This window comes from Cervus canadensis, chromosome X, assembly GCF_019320065.1.
Source record: "Cervus canadensis isolate Bull #8, Minnesota chromosome X, ASM1932006v1, whole genome shotgun sequence".
NCBI lineage: Eukaryota > Metazoa > Chordata > Mammalia > Artiodactyla > Cervidae > Cervus > Cervus canadensis.
In genome coordinates, this window is record NC_057419.1 from 6,402,664 (window position 1) to 6,427,567 (window position 24,904).

The 24,904-nt window shown below is 47.7% G+C and overlaps 1 protein-coding gene across 7 annotated transcripts in view; it reads left to right on the top strand.

The window, feature by feature from the left end:
- Window positions 1–24,535, top strand: part of ARSH (arylsulfatase family member H) — a 50,060-nt gene extending 25,525 nt beyond the window's left edge. For 2 of the 7 annotated variants that reach the window (XM_043457646.1, XM_043457648.1), the window contains exons 2-12: window positions 4,825–4,912; window positions 8,820–8,858; window positions 11,363–11,512; window positions 12,225–12,346; window positions 13,403–13,528; window positions 15,039–15,462; window positions 16,099–16,235; window positions 18,223–18,357; window positions 19,340–19,502; window positions 20,983–21,104; window positions 23,036–24,535. In XM_043457646.1, coding sequence (XP_043313581.1) covers window positions 8,836–8,858; window positions 11,363–11,512; window positions 12,225–12,346; window positions 13,403–13,528; window positions 15,039–15,462; window positions 16,099–16,235; window positions 18,223–18,357; window positions 19,340–19,502; window positions 20,983–21,104; window positions 23,036–23,403 — 1,770 coding nt within the window. In that variant the 5' untranslated portion in view covers window positions 4,825–4,912; window positions 8,820–8,835 and the 3' untranslated portion in view covers window positions 23,404–24,535. The remainder of the gene's footprint in view (window positions 1–4,824; window positions 4,913–8,819; window positions 8,859–11,362; window positions 11,513–12,224; window positions 12,347–13,402; window positions 13,529–15,038; window positions 15,463–16,098; window positions 16,236–18,222; window positions 18,358–19,339; window positions 19,503–20,982; window positions 21,105–23,035) is intronic. The other 5 variants (XM_043457647.1, XM_043457649.1, XM_043457652.1 and 2 more) reach the window with 4 other exon arrangements.
- The last annotated feature ends 369 nt before the right edge of the window (window positions 24,536–24,904 follow it).

The window sequence follows — 24,904 nt, forward strand, 5'->3', positions numbered from 1 at the left end:
TTTTTTATTGGAGTAAAGTTGATTTACCATGCTGGACTAATTTCTGCTGTATAGCAAAGTGAATCAGTTATTTTGTTCAGTCGCTCGGTCGTGTCCGACTCTTTGCGACCCCATGGACCGCAGCACGCCAGGCCTCCCTGTCCATCACCATCTCCTAAAACTTGCTCACACTCATGTCCATCACGTCGGTGATGCCATCCAACCATCTCATCCTCTCTCGTCCCCTTCTCCTCCTGCCCTCAATCTTTCCCAGCATCAGGGTCTTTTCCACTGAGTTGGCTCTTCGAATCAGGTGGCCAAAGGATTGGAGCTTCAGCTTTCAGCAACGGTCCCTCCGATAATGTGACTCGTTGTGTGTGTGTGCTAAGATGCTTCAGTCCTGTCCGACTCTTTGCGAGCCCGTGGACTGCAGCCCACCAGGCTCCTCTGCCCATGGGATTCTCCAGGCTAGAAGACTGGACTGGGTTGCCATTTCCTCCTCCAGGGGATCTTCCTGACCCAGGGATCGAACCCGCTTCTTTTATGTTTCCTGCATTGGCAGGCAGGTTCTTTACCACAAATGCCACCTGGGAAGCCCAATGTGACTATTATCACACCCCGGAACTGGTGAAAACTGGGAAGGTTGGGGATTGAAATTCCTTAGAGCTGGTTGGTCCACTTTGGATGCAGGTTTCTGGAACCAAAAAAAAAAAAAACCAAACAAAACCACAATCTGGAAAAGGTGCGGTTATGGCAAGAGTGGACGTGCCCTCAGTTGCTCATTGAAACCCCTAGATCAGCCCTTTTCCTGATCTTTCCGGAAGGTGCCGGCAGAGAGTGTAGGCAGAAATAGATGGTGACTGCCACCTGGCTGCCAAGCGCAGTAAAATGCATGTTTAAACTCAGATTTAAATGTTTACTTTAAACATGTTTAAACTGCAGGATGCTGCAAGTGAAGTCTCTTCTGCTGGGGGCTGTCTTTTCACTCTGCTGATTGTGGACAAACCAGTTTTTAATTCTGATGAGATAAAACGTACCTATTTTCCCTTTCTTCTGCTGCTTGCACTTTCTATGTCACAGATAGTTCAGTTCAGTTGCTCAGTTGCGTCCGACTGTTTGTGACCCCATGGACAGCAGCACGCCAGGCCTCCCTGTCCATCACCAACTCCCGGAGTCTACTCAAATTCAGGTCCATTGAGTCGGAGATGCCATCCAACCATCTCATCCTCTGTCATCCCCTTCTCCTCCTGCCTTCAATCTTTCCCAGCATCAGGGTCTTTTCCAACAAGTCGATTCTTCGCATCAGGTGGCCAAAGGATTGGAATTTTGGCTTCAGCCTTGGTCCTTCCAATGAATATTCAGGACTGGTGTCATAGCTAAGGAATCACCGAATCCAAAGTCATGAAGATTTAACCCTCTGTTTTCTTGTAAGAGTTTTGTATGTTGAAGGCCACTGTTTAAGGTCTTTGATCCATCTGTAGTTAATTTAGAGATCTATCCGTATAGTGGAATATGTGATGTGGTCTTTAGTCGCTCAGTCGTGTCCCACTCTTTGTGACCCCATGAATCACAGCCCACCAGGCTCCTCTGTCCATGGGATTCTCCAGGCAAGAATACTGGAGTGGGTCGCCATGCCCTTCTCCAGGGGATCCTCCCGACCCAGGGATCAAACCTGGGTTTCCTGCCCTGCAGGCAGAATCTTTACCAGCTGAGCCACCAGGAAAGCCCAAGAATACTGGAGTGGGTTGCCATTTCGTTCTCCAGGGGATCTTCCCGACCCGGGGATCAAACCCAAGTCTCTTGCATTGGCAGGCAGATTCTTTACCACTGAGCCCCCTGGGAGGTTTTTTGTTATGTATATTTTTCAATAAAAAATGAAAAAAATAAGCTGAGGATAAAAAATATGTATTTTAGACCAGATAAAAATAGAGTTTTTCACTAACACTTCACTTCAGACACTCAGTCGTGTCTGACTCTTTGCAACCCCATGAATTGCAGCACACCAGGCCTCACTGTCCATCACCAACTCCTGGAGTTTACTCAAACTCATGCCCATCGAGCCGTGACACCATCCAGCCATCTCATCCTCTGTCATCCCCTTCTCCTCCTGCCCCCAATCCCTCCCAGCATCAGTGTCTTTTTCACTGAGTCTGCTCTTCACATGAGGTGGCCAAAGTACTGGAGTTTCAGCTTCAGCATCAGTCCCTCCAATGAACACCCAGAACTGATCTCCTTCAGGATGGACTGGTTGGATCTCCTTGCAGTCCAAGGGACTCTCAAGAGTCTTCTCCAACACCACAGTTCAAAAGCATCAATTTTTCGGCGCTCAGCCTTCTTCACAGTCCAACTCTCACATCCATACATGACCACTGGAAAAACCATAGCCTTGACTAGATGGACCTTTGTTGGCAAAGTAACGTCTCTGCTTTTTAATATGCTGTCCAAGTTGGTCATAACTTTCCTTCCAAGGAGAGAGCGTCTTTTAATTTCATGGCTGCAGTCACCATCTGCAGTGATTTTGTAACCTGCCCCAAATTCCATTTCCAGTACATTGTTTGATCCACAGTAGTGCTTACCTTGAGCTTGTCCACTGAACCTCCCTGGAGAGAACAGATGTTGAATCTGAGCGCTTCGTTTTATAAACATAGGGCTTCCCTGGTGGCTCAGATTGTAAAGAATCTGCCTGCAGTGCAGGAGACCTGGGTTCAATCCCTGAGTCAGGAAGATCCCCTGGAGAAGGAAAAGGCAGCCCTCTCCAGTATTCTTGCCTGGAAAATCCCGTGGACAGAGGAGCCTGGCAGGCTACAGTCCCTGGGGGTCGGAAAGAGTCGGACACAGCTGAATGACTAACGCTTTCAGTTTTACTTTTTAGAATAAATCACGCCAGGACATCTTTCCCAGTGTGAGTGAGTGTGTGAGTGTGAAAGTCGCTCAGTCGTGTCCAACTCTTTGCGATCCCATGGACTGTCCATGGGAGTCTCCAGGCCAGAATACTGGAGTGGGTAGCCTTTCCCTTCTCCAGGGGATCTTCCCCAACCCAGGGGTTGAACCCAGGTCTCACACATTGCAGGTGGATTCTTTACCAGCTGAGCCACCAGCGAAGCCCATCTTTCCCAGGAAGGGATTCAAACCTAATCTTCATCACCAGACACAACTTTCCTCCCCAGCAGTTGAAAAACAAACATCAATATTAAAATAAAAGGAGCTTCTACCTGACAGTCAAAGATACAGAAGACTGAGGGCTGTATTTACAATAAGTAGGGCATGGAAGCGACCTAAATGGCCATCGAAAAGTGAAAGGATAAAGAAGCCGAGGTACATATACACAGTGGAATATTACGCAGCCATGAACAGGGACGCATTTGAGTCAGCCCTAACGAGATGGATGAACTCAGAACCTATTATACAGAGTGAAGTAAGTCAGAAAGAGAAAAACAATTATCATAAACGAATGCATATATATGGCATATATATATTTATATATGTGTATCTATATATAAAGATGGTACTGATGAATCTATTTGCAGGGTAACAGTGGAGATGTAGACATGGAGAACAGACTTAGGGACGGTGTGGATGGGGGGAAGGAGAGGGCGGGAGATACGGAGAGAGTAACGTGGAAGCGTACATGACTATATGTAACATAGACAGCCAGTGGAAATTTGCTCTATGAGTCAGGGAACTCACAGCGGGGCTCTGGGACTACCTACAGGGGTGGGATGTGGAGGGAGGTGGGAGGGAGGTTCAGATGGGAGGGGACATGGGTAAACCTATGGCTGATTCATGTGGATGTCTGGTAGAGACCAATGCAACTGCAAAGCAGTTATCCTTCAATTAAAAATAAATACATTTTTAAAGAAAATAACAGAAGAGTGAAGGAACAGACCCTGTATGAAAAACTGGGCGATTCAGCACGTCAAAACTTTTGAAGCATTCTCACAATGAGCATCTCTTCTTTCCCTGACTCCTGGCTTCTCACCAACATGAGTTCAGTTCGTTCGCTCAGTCGTGTCCGACTCTTTGCGACCCCATGGACCGCAGCACGCCAGGCCTCCCTGTCCATCACCAACTCCCAGAGCTCGCTCAGACTCATGTCCCGTCGAGTCGGTGATGCCATCCGACCATCTCATCCTCTGTCTCACCAACATAAGAAGACTTTAAGAAAGGGTGGAGATGCCCAGGGATAAGTGCAGTGGTAGCATTTCTAGAGGAGTGTTTGGCTGAATCTACAAGAAAGGGTGTCTGGGTGCCATGAAACCACCACCTATGTATGCAGCCCATGGCACTCAGCGTCCATAGAGCCGTGAAAGGTCCCTCAGATGCTTGCAGACCGGAAGAGGCTGAAACGCTCCTTATTACACGTCTGCCCTCTCTTCCCTGCTTTGAACGTCTGGCTGGAGCCCTTGCCTAAGTTTTATAAAAAAGAAAATTCAACGTTCTGACTTCCCCTTTCTTATCTGTGTACATTTGGTACCATGCAAAGGGCTTCCCTGGTTGCTCAGTGGGAAAGAATCCGCCTGCAGTGCAGGAGACCTGGGTTCGATTCCTGGATTGGGAAGATCCCCTGGAGGAAGGCATGGCAACCCACTCCAGTATTCTTGCCTGGAGAATCCCTATGGACAGGGGACCCCATGGGCTACAGTCCATGGGGTCGCAGCAAAGAGTGGGGCATGACTGAGGGACTAAACAGCATTACCACTTGAAAGTCAACGATGCCTGATATCCTTCCGTAAATAACTATGTTCGCAGCAGTCTCAACAGGTCATGTTTAGATATAAAAATAATTGGCGCATTTGAGCAAAGCCCGGCCTGGGCACCTAATACATGTTTAATTATAATCATGAGGACGGGAGCTCCGGGCCGAGCGAGGAATTTGGACTTGCAGGAGCGGCGTTCACAGATGCGAGGAGCCTGGGGGACGAACTCGTCACAAGTGAGTGAAACAGTTTAACTTGATGATAATTCAGCTTGGGCGTGCTCATATTGTTATCTGGTCAAGGGAGAGACGGGGGAGACTTGAGTGTTAGTTTCATCAAATTCTCTGTCTGTCTCTCTCTCTCCCTCCAATTCTGTCTCTCCATCTGTCAGTCTCTCTCTGTCTTTCTCTCTCCACCTCTCTCTCTCCATCTCACTCCGCCCCTCACATTTTCTGCAATGTTAAATGTGTGTAGATACGGGATCATCAATATATATTACTCTCTCTGGCTTCTTTCACCCAGCATAGTTATCTTTCAGTCCATAAATACTGTTATCTCTATGGATGGTTTGCTCCTTAAAAAAAAAATTGATGATCTTTTGAGTACTATGTATTCTAAGGATTTCTGGCCTCACCAGAGTTGATTGAGTCATTCGCCTGTGGGTGGACACGGGGTGTCCAATCCTATTTTTCTGTAGTGGAGTTTACGTGTTTAGTAACTTTTTCAGGGGTGCTCTTGATGAAGGAGGTGACTTTGGCCACCTCTTTAAAGACTGCTGGAAGATAACGATGGTTTTATAAGACTGTATTTGTGTGTGATGTGTCAGGCTGCTTGAGGCTTCCTCGGTGGCTCAGACGGTAAAGAATCTGCCTGCGGGAGATCTGGGTTCGATCCCTGGGTTGGGGAAGATCCCCTGGAGAAGGGAAAGGCAACCCACTCCAGTATTCGTGCCTGGAGAATCCCAGGGACAGAGGAGCCTGGCGGGCTGCAGTCCACGGGGTCACACAGAGTCAGACACGACTAACAGGCTGACCCTTTCAGTTCGTCAGCTTCATGCATTTATAGATCTGAAGTCCAGTTGCCTCTTACCCATGTACTTACCTTTAATAACATTCTACGTTAAAATCTGAAAAAAAAAATAGCAGGCTATGGGGGTGCGGTGGGGTGAGGAAAACAGGCTTAGCTGGAGCAGCTTCTTGGTAGACAGGATCTTCTTGATGTTTCTTAAAATCTGGAGTTGATAAGCCCAGTATTTTGAGGCAATGGGCATTCCCTTAAATCGTGAAGACAACTTTCCTTCCTGTCTATTTAACAGATAGATTTTGTTCCTTGCCTGTTAGGAAGGACTTTGCAGGGGTGCGTATGACCACCCATCATAGTTCTTTTTTTTTAATTACTTATTTATTTTTGGATACACTGGGTCTTTGAAGCTGCTCAGTTCAGTTCAGTCACTCAGTCGCGTCTGATTCTTTGCAGTCCCATGGACCGCAGCACGCCAGGCCTCCCTGTCCATCACCAACTCCCAGAGCTTACTCAAAGTCATGTCCATCATGTGGGTGATGCCACCCAACCACCTCATCCTCTGTCGCCCCCTTCTCCTCCCACCTTCAATCTTTCCCAGCATCAGAGTCTTTTCCAATGAAGTCAGCTCTTTGCATCAGGTGGCCAAAGGATTGGAGCTTCAGCTTCAACATCAGTCCTTCCAGTGAACATTCAGGACTGATTTCCTTTAGGATGGACTGGTTGGATCTCCTTGCAGTCCAAGGGACTCTCAAGAGTCTTCTCCAGCACCACCGTTCGAAGGCATCCATTCTTCGGAGATCCTTACTGGAGGTCAAAGATGACAAGATGGCCCTTGGACACACACACACACACACACAGATTTGACTCAGACACCTCACACTGCACGCTGGTCTTCAATTTACCAGCCTCGTGAAAAGTCTTTTAAACCCTGTGATCCCCAGGTCCCTCTCCCATAAAACAGAGTAGCTATCATTAGCCCCTCGAGGCGAGCCAGGTAAGGTATTTTGAGGACCCAGTGGGAAGCCGTGTGTAGCAATGCCTTGGGGTTGAGAAAACCCTATAAACTGTTTGGCGGAGTCATTAATCTTTACTACCTGTCATTTGGTCTGTGGGGTGGGTGCTCAGCTGACGGAAGAACCTCGTTGACGTGGGGAATTTAAAGCATCCCAAGGCAAGGGGATACCAGGCTGTATCACTCTTGGGACTCTCATAAAACGGTCCTAATTACGGCTGCTGCAGACACACTTCTGGGGGGAATGAACCTGGCCACCGTAACCCCCAGGTCTACACTGTTGCTCCTTGTGCTTTTCAAGGCGAGAAGCATGGGTGGTCCACCATGCTCAACCATCTTCCATCCTTCCTAGAAGACCACACAGTAGGTCTCAGACAAAGACTTCCTGGACAGCTGCCTGCTCGTGGGTGACCCTTGTTTCAGAGGCTCCAGATTGAAGGGTTTCATTGCTGGTGTTACTTGAGAAAGTTCTTTTATTACCATTCCTGTCTAGGAACCACAGCGTGTCTCTCTCATCTTTTTATTGTGTGACATTCAGAAGGTGACTGAGCCTCGAAGGAAGTCGTTACTGCTGACAGGTGAAGAATATTTAGAATGGAACCGAAGATTTAAGTTAGAAGGCTTCCTTGCCGTGGCGTTGGAGAAGACTCTTGAGAGTCCCTTGGACTGCAGGGAGATCCAACCAGTCCATCCTAAAGGAAATCAGTCCTGAATATTCATTGGAAAGATGGATGCTGAAGCTCCAATCCTTTGGCCACCTGATGCGAAGAACTGACTCATTTGAAAAGACCCTGATGCTGGGAAAGATTGAAGGCAGGAGGAGAAGGGGACGACAGAGGATGAGATGGTTGGATGGCATCACCGACTCAATGGACATGAGTTTGGGCAACTCCAGGAGTTGGTGATGGACAGGGAGGCCTGGCGTGCTGTGGTCCATGGGGTCGCGAAGAGTCGGACACAACTGAGGGACTGAACTGATCTGAACTGGTAGCTCGGATGGTAAAGAATCTGCCTGCAATGCGGGAGACCTGGGTTTGATTGTTGGGTCGGGAAGATCCCCTGGAGAAGGACATGGCCACCCACTCCGGTATTGCTGCCTGGAGAATCCCATGGACAGAGACTGCTGGTGGCCTACAGTCATTGGGGTCACAAAGAGCCGGACGCGACGGAGCGACTGAGCACACATATTTAAATTAGACCTGAATCTTTGTGCCCACGTCCTCCCCCTTGCCATGAAACCTATAATTCAGAGTTGCAAATGAAAACCAGAAAGAAGCTAGACTACTTAAAAAAAAAAAACAAACAACAACTCATCTGCCCTCTTCAGGAAACTGCATAGACAATAGAATATTCTCTAATGAAAGTATATCTTTACTTCATCGTTAGTTATTGGGAAAAAAAAGATGTAGGGCTTAGAATGTTGAAAAAAAAAATCAGTCACATGAAAAATAAAATTCCTGGGTTAGATATCTAAGGGGAAGCAACGCCTTCTTCCAACAACCCAGGAGAGTGTGAACTGATTTAACATAGCTTTTCGTTCTCAAAGGTCTCATGACACTAGACGACAATTAATACAATCCTTAAAAATGCACATCAGTCATTTATTGTAGTCCTTCATCTTGATTGCTCAGTGCCCTCAGAATGAAGGGTTTTTGTTATCGGACCTACATGAAGGGTGGTAGCTATGTATTCGGAATGACCTGCAAATGAAGGGATCATGCATGACATTGCCATGTTCTGTCTGTACCAACATCACCCGTGTGCCATTCAGTATAAAGAATTCCGTGGTTGTTTTTTTTCCATCACCAAGTCGTGTGAGACTCTCTGAGACGCCAAGGACTGCAGCACGCCAGGCCTCCCTGTCCATCACCAACTCCCAGAGTTTGCTCAAACTCACGTCCGTCCAGTCAGTGATGCCATCCAACCATCTCATCCTCTGCCATCCCCTTCTCCTCCCGCATTCAATCTTTCCCAGCATCAGGGTCTTTTCAGTGGGTCGCTGTAAAAAAAAAAAAAACAGGCTCCTTTCCACTTTGGACCATAACCACCTAGTTATAAGAAAAATAACTGCTTTGCAGAAGTTCATCGCTTATTTGTTTCTTTTCTAGGTAACAGTAAGAAGCCATGAAACAGCTGTTCTATGGCTGGTAAGTAGGAAAACTTATAAACCTTCGCTATTCTCTATCTCTAGAGAGAAGGGTGCTTTGTCCGAGTCTTCCTCAATCCTGCGGATGTTTCGTCTGCTTATATGTGATAAGCGCAATGGGGAGCATGGTGGGTGCTACAAGGGTTGGTGGAGTCAAACAGAAGGGTTTTCTAAGGGGTTTCCCTGGTGGCTCAGTCAGTAAAATATCCACCTGCCAATGCAAGAGATGTGAGCCTGATCCCTGGAGAAGGAAATGGCAACCCACTCCAGCATTAAAGTGAAGTCCCTCAGTCGTGTCCAACTCTCTGCGACCCCATGGACTGTAGCCCACCAGGCTCCTCTGTCCATGGGGATTCTCCAGGCCAGAATACTGGAGTGGGTTGCCATTTCCTTCTCCAGGGGATCTTCCCCACCCACGGATCGAACCCGGGTCTCCCGCATTGCAGGCAGACGCTTTACTGTCTGAGGGCAGCTCCAGTCTTCTTGCCTGAGAAATCCCATGGACAGAGGAGCCTGGTGGGCTACAGTCCACGGGGGTCACAGAGAGTTGGATGCGACTTACCAACTAAACCACCACCAGAACCATGCTAACTTAGTAGGAATGACTGCGTGTTTGGGAATTCACGGGGTGAGAGGCAAGACCTTCTAGAGATGGCAACAGCACAATGGCAAACGTTGTGGACCCCTCTGAGGATTTTTAAGGAGAGTTGTCTGTGGTCTAGGGCTTCCCAAGTTGGCGCTGGTGGTAAAGAACACACCTGCCAACGCAGGAGATGTAAGAGACACAGCTTCGATCCCTGTGTCGGGAAGATCCCCTGGAGGAGGGCCTGGCAACCCACTCTGGTATTTTTGCCTGGAGAATGCCATCGGCAGAGGAGCCTGGAGCGGCTGCAGTCCGTGGGGTTGCAAAGAGTTGGCCACGACTGAGCAGCTGAACACATGGGTGATTCCACAGTCCAAAATTTAGTAGCATGTATGGATGTGTTAAATTTCGTTTTTCAAACGTCAAAAGAATTCCTAGCACTTCTTATTATCTTTGGCAACTGAGCTCCCCCACCTGATTTGTTTTGCAGACATATTTTTCTGATGAAGGAAAAGGAAGAATTACGTTCTGTGCACACATGTAGTTCACCCTGAAAGACCAGTTTTTCATCATTTCTTCCTGGGCTCAGAGCCAAGAAGTTAGTACAGTCTCTGCTTTCCCATCTGTGTGGCTGAGAGCAAAATGATGAAGTTATAAAGTGTATTAAAACATACAGCTGAGCATTAAAGAAAATCAAGCCTGATTAGCTGGCTATTTAACCTCTGATTTTCCATTTTGTTTATGCTAAGAAATTAAATTGTTAGGCCTTTTTTTTAACCTCTCTTTTTATTTCAAGGGCCTCCTGTCACTAAAGCAGTTGAAAAATTATGAGGAATTTAATGTCACAGCAGATTTAAAAGTAATTTGTAAGCTGTAAGACCTCAAGGCTTCCCAGGTGGCGCTTGTGGTAAAGAATCTGCCTGCCAGTGCAGAAGATCCATGAGACTCGGGTTTGATCCCTGGGTGGGGAAGATCCCCTGGAGGAGGAAATGGCAACCCACTCCAGTGTTCTTGCCTGGAGAATCCCATGGACAGAGGAATCTGGTGGGCTACAGTCCACGGGGTCGCAGAGTCGGACCCGACTGAGTGCACACACAGGGACAGATCTGATTAACATAAATCATGATGTACAATGTTTTTGTGTGGTTTCTGAGCAAGCCAGCTCCAGGGACTCGGTGGAAATACCATTATTTCCTATTTATTTAGCTTTTGACCACACTTGCAGCTTGCAGGATCTCAGTTCCCCAACCAGCGGTTAAACCCAGGCCATGGCAGTGAAAGCCTGGAATCTTAACCAGTAAGCCAGCAGGGAACGCCCTATGAATTCCTATTTTGCATGGGTGCTCAGTCGTGCCGACTCCGAGACCCCATGCAGTGTAGCCCCACTCCCACCCACTCCTCACTCCCACCCCGCCCCGGGCTCCTCTGTCCATGGGATTCTTCCATTCCAGTGGATTGCCATTCCCTTCTCTGGGGGATCTTTTTGACATAGGGATTGAACCCGGGTCTTCTGCGTTAGAGGCAGATTCTTTACCATCTGAGACCCACCAGGGAAGCCAGTCAGAACACTGGAGTGGGTTGCCATTTCCTCCTCCAGGGGGATCTTCCCGACCCAGGGATGGAACCCACATCTCCAGCGTCTCCTACATTACGGGTGGATTTCTCTACCGCTGAGCCACTGGGGAAGCCTCACTTCCTGTTTTAAGTTGTCTACAAAGCAAAATGGAACTGATGGGTTTCTGGGTGGTTTGGAGGCTAATTACTTTACAATATTGTAGTGGTTTTTGCCATACATGGAGATGAATCAGCCATGGGTGGACATGTGTTCCCCATCCTCAACCCCCCTCCCACCACCCTCCCCATCAGTTGCTTCTGTTTGAGTTTTTTCTTTTTTTTTCTTTTTTCTTTTCCCCGCCTTCCAGGCGCTGCTGGCTGTCAGCGTCCCTGTGGTGCTTCTTTGGGAGCCTTCAGGGAACGTTCATCACCAGGAACTCGAGACCCAACATTGTCCTGTTCATGGCGGACGACCTTGGGGTGGGAGATTTATGCTGCTACGGTAACAGCTCAGTGAGGTAGAGAAACCGTCAATAAATCAATAAATAAAAGGAACAGAAAAGGCGGAAAAAAAAAATAAAGGGAGAAATTCCCTGTGGATGGTAGAGCCCCGCCAGCCATGTCTCTTGTCTTGGGGGAGAATGATCTTTAGGGAGAAGTTTTCAAACACAACAGCAGAAGGCTTTGTCTTAGGAAAGCTGCAAACCATCAGGAGAGCGTTTGGCTTCATTGGCAGCTTCGTGTGGGGGCTTCCCGGGTGGGCGCTAGTGGTAGAGAACCCACCTGCCCATGCAGGAGACCCGGGTTCGATCCCTGGGTCGGGAAGATGCCCCTGGAGGAGGACATGGCAACCCACTCCAGTATTCCTGCCTGGAGAATCCCACGGACAGAGGAGCCTGGCGGGGCTACAGTCCACAGGGCCGCTGAGAGTCGGACACGACTGAGCCGCTAACGCACTTTCGCTTTTGACCTGATTATATCTGACGATGCTCTGTGATGGACTGTCATCATCTTGCCTGGAGACGCGTGGCTTGGCCCTCTGGTTCCCATCTGTGTCTATCCAAGGATGGAGTAGATTGCTGGATTGGTGTGTAAAAAAAGGACGTCTTTCAGGTGGACTGGAAACAGTCACGTTGACTTCCCAGACAGGATGCCTGATGAATCTTGCTCGCTTCGGGCGGTGGGGAGGGATTCACAAACTCACCTGCCGACTTCTCCGTCTGTCTGCAGCACGCCGAACATCGACCGGCTGGCCAGCGAGGGCGTGAGGCTCACCCATCACTTGGCGGCCGCCTCTATGTGTACCCCGAGCAGGGCCGCCTTCCTGACCGGCCGCTACCCCGTCAGATCAGGTGGGGCACGGGAAACGGACAGCTGCCCGTCTTTCTTTAAAAAAATGGTCTTTATTTGTTTAGCGTTTGATTGCTCCAAGTCTTAGTGGCAGCAAGCGGGATCTTGCATCTTCCCTGCGGCATGCGGGGTCTTTTCATTGCGACACGTGAACTGTTAGTGCTGTCCCGTGGGATCCAGTTCCCTGACCAAGGGTCGAACCTGTGACCCTCCCCCTGCCCCCCGCACGGGGGAAACATGGAGTCTTAGCCACTGGACCGCCAGGGAGGTCTCCTGCAACTCCTCATGCAAACTCTCCAAAGGTCACTTGGAAATGTTAAAAATCTAAATTCACATGGGAGTTGTGTTGCTATAGCTGGACATGTGAAAGAGGTGTGTGTCTTGCCCAGGGGCCACCAAGCCTGCTTACCTGTGTGCATATGGTGACATGGTTTGATCCCCTGGTGTGCAACTCCCAGGCTACCTTGAACGTGCCCTTTTCCAGAAACTCGTAGTAAGACCCCCAGGAGGCTCCTTGTCTCTGAAAGCTAGCAGAGATTTTTTTTTTTTTTTAAAGAAAAGTGGGTTTTCATAGTTTTCAGGAGAGGAGATGTGTCCAGTCTCTGGGGACGAGATTGGAACATCAGAAGGACCAGTTGAGAAGAAAGTCTGGCAGAGAAAATGGAAAGGAAATGATGGATTCCTTTTGCTGAGTTCCTACTCTTCCTTGCCTCACATCCCTCCCCTCCCTCCCCCATCACAATTTCAACATGTAGACTTAAGCAAGTTGAGGGTCATGATCCCAACTTAAATATTTTTTTTTGCATCATTAGTTTGGAATTGGGGGGCTTCCCCGGTGGCTCAGTGGGTAAAGAATCTGCCCGGCAGTGTAGGAGACACAGGAGATGCGAGTCCGATCCCTGGGTGGGGAAGATTCCCCTGGAGGAGGGCATGGCCACCCACTCCCAGGATTCTTGCCTGGAGAATCCCAGGGACAGAGGAGCCTGGTGGGCCGCAGTCCGTCGGGTCGCCATGATGAGACTGCGGTCCTCACCTGCTGTCCGCTTCTGTGAACGTAGGAATGGCGTCCTCCTCCAACCTGAATCGTGACGTGGTCTGGCTCGGAGGGTCGGGCGGGCTGCCTCCCAACGAGACGACGTTCGCCAAGCTGCTGCAGCATCGAGGTTACCGCACGGGACTCATAGGTATGGGCCTTGACCGTGAAAACGTGCTTGTTCGGGTTCCCTTTCCCAGTGGTCATCCCTCTCAGGGAGGTTGGCTGAGTGCACGGTAGTTGACGTCTCTTCGACATGATACACGGTGGGAAAGGAATTGAAGACACAATTTTAAGGGCCTTCGGTATTGAGAACCAAGTGTGCCAAGGATCTCAAGAAGGCAAAGTAAGTATGCTGATCGTTCGTTGCTCCTGAAACGGAATACTTTATAGAAAGGGTGCTACTCCTCTGATAGCACAGGTAGCAATGTTTAAGGGTGTCCCCTTGAACTTGAGAACCGAAAGCTGGAGTGGTGATCCAAATTCAGGCAATACTTGGTCTGTTGACTTAGGTCACCTGACATTCTATACCCTCATGGGGGCTGTGTGATGAGTGAGACAGCATTCCCCGCAAGGAACTTCATCCTGAAGAGTTCTGGTCTGATGAGCGATTCCTCTAAGATGAGACTCTGTGAGCCAAGAATTAGGAGAGAGGCTACTTGCTTCGGTGTGTGTGTGTGTGTGTGTGTGTGTGAGTTGCTCAGTCGTGTCCGACTCTTTGCGACCCCGTGGACTGTAGCCCGCCAGGCTCCTCTGTCCATGGGATTCTCCAGGCAAGAACACTGGAGCGGGTTGCCATTTCCTCTTCCAGGGGATCTTTCCGACCCAGGGATCAAACCCAGGTGTCCCGCCTTGCAGGCGTATTCTTTACCGTCTGAGCCCCCAGCGAAGCCTGCTTGCTTGGTATAGCCACTGCTTTTAGGATTCTCAGCGTGAATTGTAAGACTATTGAGTCATCAGAGATGTTGTTTTAAAAAAAAGCAATGACTTTGCATCCTCCATAAATGACCAAGAGGTAGTTCATTCCCGTGAAATTCTTGGTAGCATCCTGTGAATGGAGTTTTCTAAAGCATCTTTCAGGAACACTCTCGGGCACCTCCAAATCTGGGTTCAAATTCACGTCTGCCGTAACCAAGTAATGAATGAGATGTCAGGCTGATTAATAAATCTAGATGATGAATCTTCTCCCTGGTAGTAAAAGCTTCCCTGATGACTCCGGGGTAAAGAATCTTCCTGCCAATGCAGGAGACTAGGGGCTCGATCCCTCGGTTCGGGAAGATCCCCTGGACGGGGCAACCGCAACCCGCTCCAGGATTCCTCCCTGGAGAATCCTCATGGACAGAGGAGCCTGGCGGGGTACAGTCCACGGGGGTCACAACGAGTCGGACACAGCTGACCACGGTTGCACGGAACACAAGAAGATGCTACCTCCACCGTAACTTCCTTTTTTTAATTAAATTATTTAATTGGTAATAAAATATTAATTTATTTAATTTAATTTAATTACAATATTGCGGGGGTTCTTCCCATATGTTGGGATGAATCCGCCCTGGGCGTCCACGTGTCCGCCGGAACTTTATGCTGAGGGCGACGCCCCTCCTAGAAAGGGATGGATGCTGGTGTTGCCATGGTAACATCTCCGCGTCTCCTCCCCCTCCCAGGAAAGTGGCACCAGGGTCTGAGCTGTGCATCCCGCGACGACCACTGCTACCACCCGCTCAACCATGGCTTCGACTACTTCTACGGGATGCCGTTCGAGCTCCTGAGCGACTGCCAGGCGTTCCACACGCCCGAGCTGCACCGCCGGCTGAGGGTCCGGCTCTGGGTGTCCACGGTGGTGCTGGCCCTCATCCCCCTGCTCCTGCTCGTCCCCACCTGCGCCCGCTGGTTCCCGGTCCCCTGGCCGGTGATCCTGGCCTTCGCCCTGCTGGCCCTCCTGTTCTTCGCGTCCTGGTTCTCCAGCTACGGCTTCACCCGCCGCTGGAACTGCGTGCTCATGCGGAACCACGAGATCCTTCAGCAGCCGGTGAGGCTGGAGAGGCTCACCTGGCTCACGCTCAAGGAGGCGCTGGCCTTCATCGACAGGTACCCCGGCTCTTTCTGGCTCGGGGCCCACCCCCTACCCCCTCATCCCCCCACCACCACCCCCCCAACCCGAGTCAGAGACTCGCGATTTTTTTTTCCCAGAGAAGTTGGGTGATGGGCACTTTGAGTGTGTGTGTGTGATATTTGTGATACACTAAACTCTCTTCTTAAAATAAATAAGAGCGTTAACTTTCTTTCTTTTTTTTTTTAAATAGATGCATTAAAAAAAATTGTATTGATTTATTTGACACTGTGCTGGGTTTTGTTGTTAATGTGGGTGGGCTTCCCAGGTGGCGCTTAATTGGTAAAGAATCTGCCTGCCAAGGTAAGAGACCCAAGTTTGGTCGCTGGGTCGGGAAAATCCCCTGGAGGAGGGCATGGCGACCCACTCCAGTATTCTTGCCTAGAGAATCCCACGGACAGACGAGCCTGGTGGGCTACAAAGAGGTTGCAAAGAGTCAGACAGGACCAAGTGACTAACGCTTCTTTATACCACTGGATCACCAGGGAAGCCCAAGTGTTAAATGTCCTGCAAAATTTGAACACTGAAAAGGGAAAGAAATATCTTTAGCTCCCTTAAAAAAAATAATTACTCTATTTTAATCAATACAGTTTCTTATTTGTATACCCCCTTAGGTATAAGCGTGGACCATTCCTGCTCTTCATCTCCTTTCTGCATGTCCACACGCCTCTGATCACCAAGGAGAAATTTGTCGGGCACAGTAAATTCGGCTTGTATGGTGACAACGTAGAAGAGATGGATTGGATGGTGGGTAGGTGATCACTCTCTGGTTTTGAAGCATCTTACTTACAGACTAGAGGAAAGCGAGTCTCCATGAACGGCATCAAATAAGGTACAACCCCCTGCATGTTTTGGGAAATGGATGCGTATTTGTTGTGCTGAATTATATGAGAAGCGGGCTCTAGATGCAGTGAAATTTTCCAAGGGAAGAGCCACGATTTATGAAATACAGGTTCTCCAGTCTTTTAAAGAGAACCACTTTCCCAAAAAACTCATTCGGGGGACAAATAATGTTGTGCTATAGAGCTGACTCACTGGAAGAGACCCTAATGCTGAGAAGAAATATATAATGTTCATGTTTATGTATTATATACTATCTTGTCTCTCATCTCCTGCTTGTGCTCAGTCATGTCTGACTCTTTGTGACCCCATGGACCACAGCCCACCACGCTCCTTGGTCCACGGAATTCTCCAGGCAAGAACACTGGAGTGGGTTGCCATTTCCTTCTCCAGGGGATCTTCTTGACCCAGGGATCAAACCTGAGACTCCTGCATTGGCAGGTGGATTCTTTAGCACTGAGCCACCAGGGAAGCCCTATATATAATATACAACATAGTATATAATGCTCAGAATATTATCAAAATTATATGGCATAATTATATAAATATATTTGCACATAAATGATATATTACAAACCATCTATATGGTTTATTGACGGCTTTGCTGGTGGTTCGGATGGTAAAGAATTCACCTGCAATTCTGGAGACCCAGGCTTGATCCCTGGGTCGGGAAGATCCCCTGGAGAAGGAAATGGCAACCCACTGCAGTATTCCTGCCTGGGGAATTCCATATGACAAGTCATTATAGTAATTAATTTAGTGCATTATGAAATATAAAATGTCTTATATTTATTGTATAATAAAGTTATATAATCTATATTATATATTTAAATAGAGTATATATTTACATAAAAACATTAACTTTTTATATATTACAGCCTTCATTATACATTACTTACCATTGGTGATTTAACATGCTATAACATACAAACAAACCTTTTATACTCTTATAGGGCTTCCCTCATACCTCAGTCGGTAAAGAATCTGCCTGCAATACAGGAGACCTGGGTTGGATTCCTGGGTGGGGAAGATCCCCTGGAGATGGAAATGGCAACCCACTCCAGTGTTCTTGCCTGGAGAATCCCATGGACAAGAAGCCTGCCAGGCTACAGTCCTTGGGGTCGGACAAGTCAGACACCACTTAGCAACTAAGCCACCACCATCATACTTATTATATAATAATACATATCATCTCCTTATATATTTGTATTAAATATATATTTAGCATAAATCCATTATGTTTCATATAGTGAATATTTAATAAATAATTATATATAAATATCATATGCTGTATCATATATATGGTATATTACAAATATATATATATCATATATATGGTATATATGGTATATTACATATATAATATGGTATATATGGTATATTACATATGATTGTATATTACGTATATATGGTATATTACAAACATATATCATATATATGGTACATTACATATATATGCATGGTATATATGGTATATCACGTATAATGGTCTATTACATATATATGGTATATTATGAATAGTATCTATTACAGATCTACTATATTACACATAGTATATATATCCTATGTATATATGTGTGTGTTAGTCACTCAGTCATGTCCGACTCTCTGCGACCCCATGGACTGTAGCCCGCCAGGCTCCTCTGTCCATGGGATTCTCCAGGGAAGAATCCTGGAGTGGGTTGCCATTCCCTTCTCTATGTATATATGAGTGTCTACAATGGTGATTTAGTCCCTATTATACAACAGAAAGTAGGATAACATTTATAGCATTACATGGAAACATGTTATATGGTTACCATAAACCACATAGCCTTACACGCACCATAGTAGACACGCACCAGAAGACCCTCGGTCCACGCTGACACGTGACAGCTTCCGTCTCCCGCCTCCACCAGGAAAGGTCCTGGAGGCCCTGGACCGGGAGCGCCTGGCCAACCACACGCTGGTCTACTTCACCTCCGACAACGGGGGCCGCCTAGAGGCGCAGGACCGCAGCGGGCAGCTGGGCGGCTGGAACGGGCGCTACAAAGGTGACGCGTGCGCGGGTGGGCATGGGCCCCGTGCGGCGCCGGGGTGGGACCCGCCTGGATTTGTGCCTGCGAGCTCTGTCACTTCTGTCGTCTTTGACCCTTGAGTCTCAGCATCTCTGCAATGCCCAGTCCCCCATGCACCAAAATCTCTCCGCTTCTAAGAGATTTAATCTATGGAGCCTTCCTCTCTTTGTGACCTCAGGAACGGTAGCCCACCAAGGCTCCTCTGTCCATGAGATTCTCCAGGCAGGAACACTGGAGTGGGTTGCCATTCCCTCCTCCAGGGAGCTGGTGATGGACAGGGAGGCCTGGCGTGCTGTGATTCATGGGGTCGCAAAGAGTTGGACAGGACTGAGCAACTGAACTGAACTGCATTTGTCCTAGATGCTAGAAGTCCGCAGCTGGAGTTTTCGAGTCTTGAAAGCAAGAACTTGGCCTCAGTGTTCTTTGTATCTCTCTGTGAATATATTTTATTGGTTTGTTGTTGTTGTTCAGTGGCTACGTCATATCCAACTCTTTGCGAGAAGGGCCTGGCAACCCACTGCTGTATTCTTGCCTGGAGAATTCCATGGACAGAGGAGCCTGGCGGGCTACCATCCATGGGGTCGCAAAATAGAGGAATGCTCCGTAGGTTAAATCTCTTAGAGGCAAAGAGATTTCGGAGTTTGGAGACTGGATGTTGAAGAGATGCTGAGATTCAGAACTGAACTGGGTTTGGGAAAAGAGTCCAAGTGTTTTCTGAATGTCGAGTTTTAAGCCAGCCTTTCCCACTCTTCTCTTTCACTTTCATCAAGATGCTGTTTAGTTCCTCTTCACTTTCTGCCGTAAGGGTGGTGTCATCTGCGTATCCGAGGTTATTGATATCTTCTCCTAGTGATCTTGATTCCAGCGTGTCACTGGCATGGCCGTGACGATTTTCAGATACACAGAGAATGAGTCCGTGGGGTTGAATCCCCCTTCGATTTTTCATCTTTGGTTTCAGGAGGCAGAGGCATGGGCGGATGGGAAGGAGGCATCCGGGTGCCTGGAATTTTCCGGTGGCCAACAGTCCTGGAGGCGGGGAAGGTCATCGACGAACCTACAAGCCTCATGGACATTTTCCCGACGCTGTCTTACATTGGAGGAGGCATTCTACCACCGGGCAGGTACGAAAGTATGCTTGCCCTTCATCGAGGGAGCCTCCAGGCTCCTGTGTCCATGGGGATTCTCTAGGCAAGAATACTGGGGTGGGTTGCCATTTCCTCCTCCAGGAGGTCTTCCCGGCCCAGGGATGGAACCCAGGTCTCCCGCACTGCAGGCAGATTCTTTACCATCTGAGCCAGCAGGGAAGCCCTGCAGCATCTAGACCATTAAGTAAATATTTGCTAAGTGAATTCCCAAGTAAAAGTAGGTACATGTCAACCTATATGTGATGAATGTTGCTGCATTTCTCTATGGGTTTTAAAAATTAATAAGTGAAGTAGGAGTATCTACCCAATGGGCATGAATCTGAGCAAACTCTAGGAGATACTGGAGAACAGAGGAGCCTGGCGGGATGCATTCCATGGGGTCGCAAAGAGACACGACTCAGTGAGTGAACAATAGCAATGATTCAGCACTGGGGCTGTCCATTCCACACCGAGTTTCTGCTGAATCAAATGAGTGTTATTGTCCATCGCTCAGTTGTGTCCGTCTCTTTGCGACCGCATGGACTGTAGCTCACCAGGCCTCCCTGTCCTTCACCATCTCCTGGAGCTTGCTCAAACTCATGTCTGCTGAGTCAGTGATGCCATCCAACCTTCTCATCCTCTGTCATCCGCTTCTCCTCCCGCCTTCAATCTTCGCCAGAATCAGGGTCTTTTCCAATGAGTCAGCTCTTCGCATTGGTGGTCAAAGTATTGGAGCTTCAGCTTCAGCCTCAGTGCTTCCAATGAATATTCAGGACTGATTTCCTTTAGGATGGACTGGTTGGATCTCCTTGCAGTCCCAGGGACTCTCGAGAGTCTTCTCCAACACCACAGTTCAAAAGCATCCATTCTTGGGCACTCAGCCTTCTTTATGGTCCAACTCTCACATCCATACATGACTCCTGGAAAAACCATAGCTCTGATTACAAGTGCAAAGAGCTCACTTGTCTCCGGGAGTTGGTGATGGACAGGGAGGCCTGGCGTGCTGCAGTTCATCAGGTCGCAGAGTCGGACACGACTGAGTGACTGAACTGAAGTTTAAATGAATGAACTTAGGTGCAGAGATCTATACATTCTTACTCAATGGGACTCGATTGGAACTCGCGAATAGTGTCTGACCAGTGACCAGAGTCTTAGTTTCAGCTGTTCACCCCTCCTATTGTCTTAGAAAATGTGTAATGCGTTACTCTTCCTCTTCGTCTTTATTATTTATGAAATAAATGAAAATGCGTGTTGAGTTTTCAACGGGCTTTCCCTTGTCCTTCTCCGCTCCTCCCCGCTCCTCCTTCCGCCTCCCCTCCCTGCCCTTCGTCCTCCGCCTTCCGCTTCCGCTTCCGCTTCTCTTTCTTGATCTTCCGCTTGCTTGTCTCTCTCTTGCGCCTCCCCTTCTGTCGTAAAAACGCGGAGACTCGACCACGCGTCCCTCACCGCTCTCCGCCGTCGCGCCTTCTCTCCCCAGAGTGATTGACGGCCGGAACCTCATGCCGCTCTTGGAAGGCAGGGTCTCCCGCTCCGAGCACGAATTCCTCTTCCACTACTGCGGGGTCTCCCTGCACACGGCCAGGTGGTATCAGAAGGACTGTGAGTATGAGGGGGACCGACACGTGGGGACACGGCCAGGACACCTCCTGGTCTCTTTCGTCTCCTGGGGGAGGGCACACTCCCTGCAGTGAGTGACCCCCGTGTCACGGTGGTTCTACGTCCTGCAGAAAGTGACCTAAACACGGCTGTTCCTTATGGTAGAAATCACAGTAGGATTTTAGAGGGATGTCTGTGAGTCTGTGTCCCTAAGCTGTTGTGCATAATTATGACAACGGGAGGAAGAAGGCCAGGCAGAGACAGAATAGGAATTCCCGTAACAGAGGACACTTGAGATAATTAGCAACAAAATCTGACGTCTTCCGTCTAACCCAGACATCAGTCACGAACTGCCACCTTCTGAGTCGTTGCCTGAGTTCCACATTTACTCTGGTAAATTCACGCAAACAAACACAAGTGGACAAACGGCATCGATTTCCTCACATCTGTGAAAAAGAAGCTGTTACCGAGACATTCCAGATTTTTGACTGGATTTGGCGATTTGCTGAAAAGACATCGGTGTTTGCACGTATGATCCATCCTTCGTGGTGTGATCTGTTCTTTGTATCAGTGTGGATGATTCTTCATGTAAAATAAAAACAAAGAAGAATTTCTTCCTTTTAGATTATGAATCAGTTGGAGTTAGTTCAGTGGTAAGGAATAACAGAAAACATCCTCGGCCCCTGAGGAATAAAAGCCTCCCAAATTTAACCAGCGAGGGTTAAACAAATGGAATTTGACTCATTTTTTCTTAATAAGGATTCTAGAAGTTGGGAGCAGAGGGCTGATACAGTGTTCAAGGCCATTATCAGGGACCTGTGGTGATTTTTTCTGTTCCCATTAAACCACTCCTGTCATGTCAGCTTCCATGCTCATGTTTCTGACCCCATGGCTGCAAAATGGCTGCTGTTCCTCCAGGCATCACATTTACGCTTCACCCAAGAAGTAGAGAGAATAGCAAAAGAGGTGAAGGATTCAGCCAGGGGATTTAGTCTAATTTAATCTGAAAAGCATAGCTTTTCCACAAGAGCCTAACAGAGGACTTCTGTAGAAGTCTGGTTGATCAGTGATTGGGTTGTGGGTATGTTTTCTGTTTGAAACCGACCTCTGGAAATGGAATTGCTAAGCAATGACATGAAAGACAGAAAGAGAGAGAGAAAGAAAGAAAGCAGAGAAGGGAGGGAGTAGGGAAGAGGGAGGGAAGGAGAGGAGATAGGTGACAGATAAATAGGTAGATATATAGATGTATGATAGAATAGAGAGTTGGATAGATAGATGATAGAAAAGAAGAAAAAGAGGAAGGGAAGGCAGATAAAGAGGAGGGAAGGAGACGGAGGAAAAAAGAAAGGAAGGAAGAGAGAGAAAGAACGGGAGAAGGAAAGAAGAAAGAATAAGGAAGGATTGATCTTGCCAAATGACTTTTGCCAATTTAAGATCTGCAAATGGTATTTAGCCTTAGAAACTTTTGCGTTTGCCCATGCCAAGTCGAACTGAGTTAGTTTGAATGATCATTTCTATGATGAAATCAGCCATTCAGGTCATAACTATTGTCTCCCAAGGCTCTCAGGGTGATATAAAAAAAAAGTCTTCACGTTGCCTGTGAAATTGTGCATCGTTCTTGCAGTCGAAGAAATACAACCCTGCTAATGTAATTCTGTGTGCAGAAGATTTTCAGTTATTAGCAAAAGCATTTGCTATAAATATATATAATTTTATTGGAGCGTAATTGCTTTGTAATTTTATGTTAGTTTCTGCTACATGTTTACATATGTCTCTTCCCTCTTAAGCCTTCCTCCTTCCTTAGGTCATCACAGAGCCCCGAGCTAAGCTCCCTATGCTATATAGCAGCTTGCCACTAGCTATTGATCTTTAATGAAAAAAAAAATCCTAAAATAATAACAAAGACAGCGTCTCAGTGGGGCTCTGTCTTCCAGGTGCAACCGTGTGGAAGGTGCATTTCGTGACGCCCAAGTTCTCCCCTGAGGGGGCGGGCGCCTGCTACGGGAGTGGAGTCTGTCCGTGTTCGGGCGATGTCACCTACCACGACCCTCCTCTGCTCTTCGACATCTCGAGAGACCCTTCCGAGTCGAGGCCTCTCAACCCCGACAACGAAGCCTCGTTTGACTCCGTGGTGAAGAAGGTGGAAGCGGCCGTCAGACGGCACCGTGGGACGCTCACGCCGGTCCCTCAACAGCTGTCCACGTTCAACACCCTCTGGAAGCCGTGGCTGCAGCCCTGCTGTGGGACCTTCCCCTTCTGCGGCTGCGACAGGGCGGACGACATCGTGTCCGCCGCGTGGTGAGCAGAGAGGGGCTGCTTCTTACCAACCAGCAACACGCAGTTACCACGGAGCTCTCAGCTGGCCCATTCAGTCCTCTGGGGGTCAGACATGATGCCCTCTGTCATGTTCCTTTTAAATCCTCAGATTTTAGATCTTTCCTCAAGTCACATCCAGCAGCATGGTGAAACAAAAGCAGATCCGTACACCCGTGAAACTATGGAGCAGTCATTTTACTTTTTTTGGTATGATTGTGTCCTTGTTCAAGGAAGAAGACAGATCAAGAGGACCTTCTGCAGAGCCACAAGACTCTCGATGATTCCTTCCACAAAAAATTATTAGAAGCAGCCCTTTCGATGTCACTGTTTTAACTTCCACAGTGTTGTTAGAAATGTCTTCATCCAGATCCTAAACCCAAAGACACTGCTTTTGTATCCGAGCTTACACGGATTTGGCAAGTTTCTTGTTCTTGTTTTGCATCGTGGAGACTATGAAAATTCTCAAAATAGGCAGAGAAGACACACAGCTACAGTAACGCTATGATAGTGTGGATATGTGTTTTTAAAACACTTCACAAAACTTAGAAGAAGCAAGTAGTCTCAGCTCTGTTTCCACATGAGGAAAGTGATTTTTGTCATATTTAAGTAACCGCACGAGATTGTATAAACGTTATGGCAAAAGAGTATTTAAGTTATATTTCTTTTCAAAACACACTGCAAATATGATAGCATCAGATAGTAAAGTCTTGTCTGTTTCCCTTGGCTTTTCTTCATCCTGCTGGGAGAGTAGGTAAGTCCTTGCCTTTAAGGCATTGTGCTGTTCAGTCACTGAGTCATGTCTGACTCTTGGCCATACCCATGGACTCGAGCACACCAGGCTTCCCTGTCACTCACCATCTCCCGGAATTTGCTCCAACTCATGTCCAAAGAGTCCGTGATGCTATCTAGCCATCTCATCTTCAACAGCCTCCTTCTCCTCCTGTCCTCAATCTTTCCCAGCATCAGGGTCTTTTCCAGTGACTTGACTCTTCCCATCAGGTGGCCAGAGTATTTTGGAGCTTCAGCTTCAGCATCAGTCCTTCCAGTGAACATTCACAGCTGATTTCCTTTAATGATGTATCATATAATAAATACAGATATTTACAGATAAAAACTGTTTTACCGGTGTTACTAAGCATATTCATTGCAATAAATTGAGTGTAATGTGAAATTCAATCTCATCCATGTTAAAAAAAGGAATCGGAGTATGTTCTTACATAGTCATAATTTTGAATAGGATCTTTTCCACTGTTTACTTTTCTATTTAACAGTGTAGCAGCTCCAGAGAATTTTCTCCAAGTACTTTCATCTTAAATTCTTTTTTTTTTACGTTTTTAATTTATTTATTTATTTATTTTACTTTACAACATTGTATTGGTTTTGCCATACGTTGACCTGAATCCACCATGGGTGTACATGTGTTCCCCATCCTGAACCCCCCTCCCACCTCCCTCCCCATCCCATCCCTCTGGGTCATCCCAGTGCAC